The 11,025-nt window shown below is 38.7% G+C and overlaps 2 protein-coding genes across 7 annotated transcripts in view; both read right to left on the bottom strand.

The window, feature by feature from the left end:
• Nucleotides 1–11,025, bottom strand: part of LOC107680186 (gastrula zinc finger protein XlCGF57.1-like) — a 398,670-nt gene that overhangs the window by 238,634 nt on the left and 149,011 nt on the right. The gene's annotated exons all lie outside the window — the stretch shown is intronic.
• The window catches only part of LOC107680196 (gastrula zinc finger protein XlCGF8.2DB-like), a 163,056-nt gene that overhangs the window by 3,058 nt on the left and 148,973 nt on the right, over nt 1–11,025 (bottom strand). For 2 of the 5 annotated variants that reach the window (XM_016475989.1, XM_016475984.1), the window contains exons 1-2: nt 6,605–6,688; nt 4,412–4,558 (exon numbers count right to left, since the gene is read on the bottom strand). The exons of 2 other annotated variants lie outside the window; for them this stretch is intronic. In XM_016475989.1, coding sequence (XP_016331475.1) covers nt 4,412–4,496 — 85 coding nt within the window. In that variant the 5' untranslated portion in view covers nt 4,497–4,558; nt 6,605–6,688. Of the gene's footprint in view, nt 1–4,411; nt 4,559–6,604; nt 6,689–11,025 lie in introns of those variants that run through there. One more of the 5 variants, XM_016475985.1, reaches the window with a different exon arrangement.

Raw genomic sequence — 11,025 nt, 5'->3', positions numbered from 1 at the left:
GAAGAGCGCGCCCACGCACACACATCGATCAGAGCAAGAGTGTGCCCATCAACGTGCTTCATTCAGCTGCACTGAACGAGACTCTCTCGAGAAGAATGTCTCCAAATAAGTGTGTTTTTGGCTGTAAGGGAAAGATAACCTTGTTCAGCTTAGCAAAGAACCCAGCGTTATGTGAACAGTGGATGCGGTTTGTTTTTCTGGGCAGCAACAGAGTTTTGCAAGTGTGTTTGTTGACGAACGTTTTATAAACAAGGCCCAGTTCGGCGCTATATTTGCACATCCAGGAAGATGGAGCGGTCCCAGCTATAAAAGATCCTGGAAATGATTTAGAACTGCAGACGTAAGTGAAATGGCATCAAATGTCTGTTTTGTTGGCAATCGGCGCTCAAGTGCTCGTCACTCTTTAGCTCCGCCCACGGCGTGCCTCCAGGAGCTCGGCTGTTTTCGGAGAGAATTGGAAAGCTGTATTTTTCTTTTATAAATATGATCAAACTAAAGACTCTTTGGAGCTATGAACGATGCTATACTACTCTATAAGTACTCAAGATCAACAGGGGGCCCTTGGCTTTTGGGGGCCCAAGGCGGTCGCCTACCTTTGCCTAATGGGTAAGTCCGCCCCTGCTCCAGGAGCTCGGCTGTTTTCGGAGAGAATCGAAAAGCTGTATTTTTCCTTTATAAATATGATCAAACTAAAGACTCTTTGGAGCTATGAACGATGCTATACTACTCTATAAGTACTCAAGATCAACATGAGATTGGGTGAAACTGTGTGTGTTATTTCCCCTTTTAAGCGCCTGCAATACATACAGAACTCAGCTGCACGTGTCCTTACTCATACTCCTCATCAGCACATCTCTGACATGCTTAGGAACCTGCACTGGCTTCCGGTCCATGCCCATATTGATTTTAGAACCCTTAATTTAACATATAAAGCCGTACAATGAACTGCTCTCCTTCATACATATGTGATTTAATTACTCCTTACATGCCTTCACGATCTCTCTGTTCTGCAGATTCAAAACTATGGGTGAAAGAGCTTTCTCTGTAGCGGCCCCAAGGTTGTGGAATGCACTTCCTTGTAACTGTTAGGAATGCCCCCACATTAAGTAGTTTTAAGAAACAGTTAAAACTCATCTTTTTAAAGTGGTCATATGATGCTTTTTTAAAGATCATTATTTTGTCAAAGTCAGAATTACCTCCTCTCCTAGGTTCACGAAACGGTCGTCCATAAAATGCATTGCTGTTCTGTTGTAAGTAATCTTAAAGATTCCTAAAAGCATCTACTTTCAGAAGGCCAAATAAAGTGCTTTTGCTTTCGCACTGAAACACACAGCGTCTCCATGACATGGCTGCTTCAACACTAACTGCGGTTACTGAAACCACGCCTTCTTTCTTTGCGTGCACATTTGGTGAGCATTATGCAAATATTTCCACATAGTGAGGTAGTTATGTGGGGGCGTGTTAGAACGAGCCGTTTTAGGGGGGTGTGGTAGAGTCTTAACTTTGATAAAGTATATCTCTTTGGTTTTGAGACTTTAGTCTTTGCAACTTCAGGGATCTTATCTATGCACAATCAGCTTGTAACACTCCAAAGAGAAAGGAAAACTTGAAATCGCATCATATGACCCCTTTAAGATAGTGTTTTCTTCTGAATTTTTCTCTCTACCCATTTTATTACTGCTGCTGTTCTTTTTATTACTGATGTGTTGTTTTCTTATTTCAATGGATGTATTTTGTACTATGCTTGATGTTGCGCTTTGGGTGTAAGAAAACTTCAGTATACATAAAATGCATCATTATTATTATTATTATTATTATTATCAAACACAAGTATAGAGTGCCACAGCGCTTAGTTTTAGCCCGCAGTCCTCTGCTTTTCTCCTTGTATATTCTTTCCATGGCGGATAATAAATAATTTTTATCATTTTAATTATACTAATATTTTAACAAGAATAAGAAAGAAGGAACTTTATAAGGGGTAGAAATTGTAGGTATGATTGAATATGGCAGGACTGTAATGCTTGTGGGAAAGTTCAGTAAAAGTTTCAAAGCAAACCACAAGGTTGGACATTGGTTTCTTCCACACCCACATTAAAAGGACTTATTACATGGTGTCCTGATGTTTTTAATCTGCATGTACAATGTCCTGGTGAGAGAGTGGCATCTTTCATCCCTGCTCTTTATGAACTGTCGCAGCACTGCGAGTTCAGGGCTGCTCGCGAACAGCACATCAAGGACTAAATCGTGGTAGGAATCCAAGACAAAGAACTGTCACGCAAGCTGCAGCTCATCAGAAATCTCACACTTGAAATGACGGTACAAGAAACCTTATAATCGGAGGAGGTGAAAGCACAAGTTAGCACACAGTGAGAGGATGCATGCGCTGTTCAAGAGGTAGCACATAAAAGACACACACGAGAAGCAAAACACTCCAGGGCACTGGGAAAAGATGTGCAAAAACAAAATGATGAGTGAAGTAAGAGATTGTAAAGAGTATGATTATCACTTTCTGGGCTTAGTTGGTAGCATAACTTCATACAATGAATGGACTTGTGCAGCTAGGGATTGGTTAGCTACCTTTAAAATAGACACAGGTGCCGATGTGCGCATTATGTCTAAAGAAGCATTTCGAATGCTCAAGCCTGAGAAAAGACTGCTCACTGCTAATACTGTACTGAATAGCCCAGGCGGCCATTTGAACTGTATTGGCCAATTTGTAGCACATGCAGATTTAAAAAACAACCAGTACTCATCCAAAGTGTTTGTCAAGAGAGGTGACTGCTAACAACCTACTTAGCCAATCAGTAGCTGAGCAGATGGGGCTGGTGCAAAGAATTCATGAGGTTCACAGTGCTGCGATGGAGGTTGGCTTACTAAAAACACAGCCGGTGACAATTTCATTACAAAAGAATGCACATCCTATGCAGTGCATGCTGCATACAGAATCCCCTTCCACTCCGAAGTCCAGACAGGTGCGTATGTCTGTCGACCTCAGGAAGTAAAACAAAGCTGTCAAGAGAGAAAGGTTTGTATTACCCACCATAGAGGAGATCACAGCAAAGCTGAATGGTGCAAGATTCTTTACCACATTGGATGCAGCTGCAGGGTTCTGGCAAATACCTTCAGTACCCCTTTTGCCAGGTACTGTTTCAAACGCCTACCCTTTGGAATCTCCAGTGCTCCTGAACTCTTCCAAAGGAAAATCATGGAAACGCTGGAAGGACTAGAAGGGAAAGCTGTCTACATGGATGATATCACCGTCGACAGAAGTGATGCGGCAGAGCACGACCAACGACTGCAACTTAGTGATGGAACACCTGCAGTCAGCAGGGCTAAAGTTGAAACCAGAAAAGTGTAAGTTAAGACAAGAAAAGCTACACTTCCTAAGTAATTAAATCAGTGCAGATGGGGAGCGACCTGACCTGTCCAAGGTGTCAGTGTTTTGAAGTCCGACATAGCTGCACCACCACAGCTCCCCGACAGACAAGCACAATTAAATTAAACAACATGTGAGGTCTAATTTTAACAATAGAGCCGTAGTTGACTGACAAGCTAGGCAATATCGCGTTCATTATCGCAGATGAATCGCATTCGATTATTAACGCGATATTGCCTAGCTTGTCAATGAACTACGGCTCTATTGTTAAAATAAAACCTCTGTGTAGTGAATGCTGCTCCATCTGAAAGCAGGTGATGGCGATTTACTACTAATCACAGAACCGGCTTTACTGACGAGATGCGCTTGACAATCGCATGCGATTAATTGCACAGCCCTAGTCTGTTTTACGCTCAAATTACTCAGAATTTACTCATATATTTACTCAAGTTTCATGAATGAGGCCCACTGAGCGTGGCGAAGCTTGTGGGAAAGATGCTCAATATTCAGTAAAAGATTCAAAGCAAACCACAAGGCTGGATATTAAATTCTTCCACACCCACGTTAAAACGGCTCCCCTAGCATTTCTCTATTCTGCCTATGTGACGGGACAGCCCTGATCAAACCAAGCAAAATCTGCATCTTTTTGAGTATATTTTCTCAGAATCTTGACAACAAACCAGTCTTTCTTTTGTTCTTTTTTTTGGGGTAGTTGCATAGTTAACAGTGAATGGTTGGTTTCAGTTCAGAAGTTGATATTGGGCAGTTAACAGTGAGGTTCCTATGTACTATCATTTAGGTTATTAAGTTATTTATTTTTATTTATTGCATGACATAACGTATATAGGATCTTCTCAACTGCACTTGAGGGCAGCATTAGCATTTGTCTGGTCATGTGATCTCAACATGTTTGTATACATGAGGCTCATTAAATAAAATTAATAAATTAGTAAACTCATGACATTCTTCAAAAATATAATTCAGTTCTGTAGAGACTGATATTTTAATAAGGATCCAATGAGAATGAAAACCAACCTGTTTGTTCCTCAGTATCTTCTTGTTTCAGACTGAATACTTCTTCAATCCTGAAGTCTTCACTCTCCTCTTTAATAAACGCCATCTTTAAAATTGTGTGTCACTTGGATCTCAGTTGCTTCACCAGTTTTTCTGTGTGGTTCGATTCTGTCGTGATGAAAATTAGAAAAAAAATGAACAGAGAAAAATTTGTGCTGGCGGTATGACCAAAAATGTATATCACGGTATTTTTCAAAATTATACTGGTTTCACGGTACATGACGGTATTTTTTTTCATGCATGACCGGGTGTTAACCATATTTTCTACTGATTGAGAGAGGAAATACTGCAGTATATTGACTTAGAATGCCCTATTTTACTGTCGTGATCAGTGAATGTTGTCAAAACATACCACACTAAATAGTGACTAAACACGACCCCTTTTAATACATGTTAACCAGGAGTTTGGTTTGCAGTTGGTTTCTTGTTGCATTTACACAGTTTTGAGCAGCAGGGGCCTGTTTCAATAAGGAGGTTCAACCAACTCTTGAGTTTAAACCAAAGCGGCAACCTTCCGGTTTCTCTCTCGAAACCAACATGGAAGTGACTTAAACTGCAATTCATCGACTGGCCGCTAGAGGCTGGCTCCAAAAGGGAGTCAATCCCATAAACCCCCCCATGTTAAAATGCTCAACTTTACAGCAGAAATTTTTTTTTTTATAACTCATCCATTTAAATTATATTAAGCCTTAAAGTTCTGCATAATTAAGGGCGTGGCCACTTGAGTGACAGGTGGATTGGAGGTGCTGCCACCACCGTCGCGTTAGGTGGGCGTGGTTTCAGCAAGCAGCTCCACCCATGTCCCGCCTTTTTGCCCATTTTCGATTATCCGGGAGTGACACGCAGCCAAGATGGCGACGGCCGTCTCCGCGCACACTTTGAGCTTCAAAAATCTTCAGAAACCTACGGGTGACGTCACGGACACTACGTCCATGTTTTTATACAGTCTATGGTTTAAACTTGAACTCTTGAGTTGACTAAAGCTGGCCGCACACTAGATGATTTTTAAATCTTAAACGATTTTAAAACCATTTACAATTTGCATTCGGGGACGCTCTGTCTCAATCGGGAGCAGTTAAATAATCGTAATGACGCCACACAATAGAGGATTTTTTGGACCAAAAATCTATGCAACAAGCCTTGAATCAGGCCACACCCCCCGGGGGTTCAGATCGGGCTTAAAATTCTCTAGTGTGTGGCCAGCTTTACCCTGAGTTTCAGAACTGCTGAACTGAGTTAGCTCAATCCACTCGGAGTAGGCTGACTCTAAATTTAGCATGTGCACCACGACTATGAAAAGCCATGATCAATAGAGCTCTGAAATTACGATTCACCATGGCAACAGCATCCGACAAAAAGACATCAGCATACTTCCGAGTCAATGCATAACTTTAATTCTTAATCACTGTTATAATATCAGAGGTGAAAACTGGCAGAACGGTAAGTTATTGAACTAATAGTAATTTTAATGGTATCCCACAGGCAAAAGAAGAAAAAAAAGAAACAGATGAAGAGGATGGCCACAAATACCAAGTACTGGAAGAATATTAAAATCCGACAGGAATAAATGTTGCTTTTGTATTTGTAGGCCCCTCGTCTCCCTTGAAATCGTCCTAACCCCACTAGGTTCACAGAGTAAGTTACCATGGTAACTGAATCTGAGTATAAGTTACCTCTCTTTCAGAAACGGGCTTGACTTAAGTTACCTTGCTTTCTTGGGTTTGACAAACCTCCATTTCTGAAATGGAAAACCCAGAGTTTCTCTCATTTCGGGGTTAACATATTCATTTAAGGAGTTTTCATTTAACCTCCTTTCTGAAATGGGTTCAAAGCTACTATGAAATTGAATTGAATTTTAATGATCAGAAATGGTGACATCTCAAGCCACAAGAACAATAATCTTACAATGGGTTCTTTTTTACAGAAAGAGCCACTGTAATCTATAACTGTGTTTACTATGAAGTGATTCATGATAAAGGGAGAAATGAGATGCAGCTTTTCTTTTACTAAGATGCGCTTTCACAATTAATGTACCGTAACGTTAGATGAAGCATTGCAATCTTACATTAAACAATAATTAAGCTATTTCACATCGTTTGAAGATAGCCCGTATGGGCAGCATTGACATAAAACCTTTGAAAGAGAAAAACAAACCTTTCTTCAGCCGAATCACAGATGCAGGAGCACGGCGCAGCCTTATGGCCTCACACCACCACACCAAAATAAAAGTCCTGTTCAAACACCAATGTCAGAAGTGCTGGAAAAAATTACATACAATAAGAGTTGTATTCAGAGTCTTTTTGAATATTTAAAGACATGTTGTCTAGTTGTGCACTGAAAATAACTGCTAATGAGACTGTGTAGCACATCTAATACTCTAAAAGGCAAACCGTTCATAAGTGCGGAAACCATATAGCAAGCTGTCGTCAATAAAATTTAATCTTTGTAGGGTCACATATTCAAAAAAAACAAAAAACAAATGTAGCAATACATATTATTATTAGTTGTGCCAAATTAATTATCTGACTATAAATAATTCAAACAAACACACACACACACACAGAGATTGTTTTTTCCACTTATAACTTAAATTTAGATGTTATTAATACAGTACTTATATTACAGTGTTTCTAATAGTTCAGTTCAGTTTTTTTTCCTCCTGGGCATGTACCATTTCATCACAATAACTGCTCAAACTTGTATCACAGTATGCTGTACTGAATTGCATTGGAAGATTGAAATATTGTTTTAACAATTTTTAACTTTTAAAAATGTTCAATTGTTCTCTTTTTGTTTTTCTTCTCTAGTCACATTTGATCTCGCGAGTCTCCGTGAGATCTCGTGTCAGTGTGAAATCGTCCTTACAATCAACAAGTGTGTGGTCTTACGTTCTGGTCGAATCTTTGAGTGTGTGCATAAATAAGTAAATGAAAATTAAATAAATTAAAATTTTGTAACAAAAAAATAAGCAATTCATTTTATTAATTCGTATATTCATTAAAATTAATTGAAAAAAGTAGCCTAATTCTACAATGACAATATAAGCAATAATTTAGTTGAATCAAATTGACTGTGAAAGATATTTAAACTTATTAAACTGACTTAAAAAATCCTTTGTTGCATGGCTTTTTGATCATATTAATACCTGTAACATGTCTGTGCCGTACTCATAGGGCTGCACGATTAATCGAATGCGATTGTCATGTGCATTTTCACTGAAAGATACGCATGGCAATCGCAGCTTCTGTCGAATCGCGATCTCGATTCCATTTCGATTTATCGTGCAGCCCTACATACTCGTATTAAGAATTAACGACCATTTCTACAATCATTGCAAAGAGAGCAGAGAAAGAGCGAGCGTGTCATCTTCGCAACCAATCTCGCATTCTCGCACCTGTAGCACTTATTTTGGTGATAAATCTTAGATCTTGCCTATTCTTGGAACAAAAGTAATGCTTAAGATTGATTCAATATTACTCTTAATGAAAAAAATAAAATATAAATCCCACACTCAACATCAGGAATAGTAGCCTACAATGACAAAGTCGCTTATTAATCCCAAATTAGAACGAAGACTGATGTACAAGAAAATAAAAAGTTTTAGGTTTTTGGATTTTTCCCTTACTTCAAATGAATTAAGTTTGTGGCTCATTATTATTAATATTAAATAGGGCTGCCCCCTAATAGTCGACTAATCCTTAGTCGAACAGAAGAGGCTTGGTCGACCAAAATTTTATTAGTCGCATAAAAGGATTAAAATAAAAAATAAATCCACAGGCGAAGTCAGACGGACAGATCGTTAACGGTTCAGGCAGGACATCCAAAAGCTCGCCTATCATTCATCGACCTCAAATGTGTCTTATCATCTGAAATATGTAAGCATTAGTAACTTTACATGGCTGCTCAATCTAATGTTAACCTAGAGAAATGTGCGCTATTGTGTATGTGTGGAGCAGAGTTGCCAAGTCCGCGTATTATACGCGACTTTGGGCTTCTTTTTTTGTGAAGTTGCGTGAAAAAATCCCGGGTCGCGGTTTTTTTGGGCTTATTTTAAAAAATATGGTTGCTTGTTAGGAAAATCTGACAAGCAACTTCGTTTCTTTATTTATGTTCGCCGTATTCTCCAATGCATTGAATGACACTCTGTCTGCTCGCAGTTAATAGCCAACCAGTGCAATAATATAAGTGCTGCAGTGTAATTTGCCAAATGTCCCACCCCCTCCTCCCCCTCATTGGAGAAAATCAGGTTCAAAAAGAAGGCGCGTGACACTGTAATCCAAGCGATGATAGAAGTAGACGTAGAGGAGTAGGATGACTTTCTTTTAGCCTAATTTTTTATTTTTACAATGTTTTTGTAATGTATTAATTATCACGGGCTGTAATAAAAAACAAGTAGTCCTGTGCTAAAACTAAGAGTAAATATGGTTCGAATAGCCTGCGCTGTTCAAGTGTGTGTGTGGAGTGTAGAAGCTGAACAGTAGCGCTCACTGCAGGACAGATGGAGGCGCCGGTGCGCTCACGTACTCTCAAAATAGGCTAGTCCGTCATTTTTGGTCATTCAGATAAGAGTAATACATCTTTCAAATCTGTAAAGACTCAACGTTTATCTGTGTGCACTCACAATAACAACAAATCGCGCTTTTGTGAAATACTGAAAGCAAACGATACGCTTTCTGCCGTCTCGGTCTGTGATCTTGAGCGCGAAACTCCGTGTCTTACAGACATTAAAAATATATATATAGAGAGTGAAATGTCTACTTTCAGATGAACCAATTCAAATGGAAAACAAATATTCTCGGATTATGTAATCCGTATGAAACAAGGTGCATCACTACTGCGGAGATGAGGAGTAAGTGTCGCCGAGTTCATCTGTTAAACCGAGAACAAAGAAAGCACTAATTTATCAAATTATTAAAATGTTGATGCAGTCTCCTTACTGTTTTTCACTGACACATTCATAATCATTATTTCTGCCGTGCGCTGTGGCAAGCTTTATGTGTGTACTTGAGCGCTTATAGGCTAAGTAGGCAATTAAAGGCTCATTATAATGATTTAAACAGTTTATTAATAAACGTGCGATTAGTCGACTAATGCTTCAAATGAACGACTACTAGTCAACCAGAAAAATCCTTAGTCGAGGGCAGCCCTAATATTACATTTATTCTTTTTATGAATTTATTTATATATTTATTATTAATAAAAACAGTAATAGTACAATGACATTCACTGAAGCGTTTGAGAGAGGCGGGGCATAGAGGACCTACAATAATGTACAGTATTTGAAAAATAATGTGTTTTTTGAACAATAAAGCATGTCAACATATTCTGTTACACCAAATACACAAAATTATCTTTAAAAAAGCATCATATGACCCCTTTAAAGGCTCATTATTATGATTTAAATGGTTTATTAACCATTATAAACGTGCGATTAGTCGACTAATGCTTCAAATGAACGACTACTAGTCAACCAGAAAAATCCTTAGTCGAGGGCAGCCCTAATATTACATTTATTCTTTTTATGAATTTATTTATATATTTATTATTAATAAAAACAGTAATAGTACAATGACATTCACTTACTTACTTTGAACTTTTATTAGCCTAACAACATGAATAAGGATATGTTTTACCTGCGTTGTAACACAAATAGCCTAAATAATGTCGAGCCATGTAGTTCTAGGCCCTTGTCCGACAGCTTATCAGAAATCTTCGGCCCCAAGTCCGACAGGAGCCCGTGTCTTTTCTCACTTCCCCTATTAGACACAGCTGCTGTTGCAGCCATTAAAATAGTTGAGTTTTGTTTTTAATGGCAAAGTGGTTATATTTATTTCCGTTTCTTTACAATCTCATCCATATTGCTATAAAATATAACATTCTGTGTAGAATTGAAATAGCTCTGATACATTTTGTGGTCTGCGCCGCTCCGTGCTATCGTGTCTCTGGACCGGAGCAGAGTGTGCGGTGTTCGGAGCACACTGCCTTATAGATAACCTTAAGACTAACATATTGATACTAACACCCAAAAAACTTTAATTTTGATTTCATGGGGACTTTAAGTTAATTTAGAAATATAGCCTATTTGGAACATTTTTTTTTTTAAGTAACCAGGACTGCGGCAGACAGTGAGTTGATAGCCTTCTCAAATCAACACGACTTACCTAAAATAAAATCTATAGATATAAAACACTTCAAGTATATCACAATGTTAGTTTAAACATTTAACCTAGATAAATGTTCGCTATTAGATGCATATCCAATCGTTTGTGCGGAGTGGAAGCTAAAGCGTGCTTTACAGGGCATGGACAGCGCGATCACTTGCATTTTTTCTTAAAAAGATAAGAGTAATACATCATTCTGCACTGTAAAGGGTCTACTTTTATTTGTGCGCTCACAACAAAACGTTGTGCATTAAAATAAAGAAACCAAACTGGATGCGCTTTCTGCCGTCTCGGTCTTGAACAGGAGGCGCTTCACAATGAAGAACCGAAACTCAGCAAATAGCTTATTTGCCTCACAGACATGATAAATATATCTATAGAAAGCTTTAAAGGGGTCATATGATGCGATTTCAA

The sequence above is a fragment of the Sinocyclocheilus anshuiensis genome, unplaced genomic scaffold (genome assembly GCF_001515605.1).
Source record: "Sinocyclocheilus anshuiensis isolate Anshui unplaced genomic scaffold, SAMN03320099.WGS_v1.1 scaffold492, whole genome shotgun sequence".
In the NCBI taxonomy this organism is placed as follows: domain Eukaryota; kingdom Metazoa; phylum Chordata; class Actinopteri; order Cypriniformes; family Cyprinidae; genus Sinocyclocheilus; species Sinocyclocheilus anshuiensis.
The sequence above is the reverse complement of the archived record's forward strand: the minus strand, read 5'-3'. Positions and strand labels throughout refer to the sequence as shown.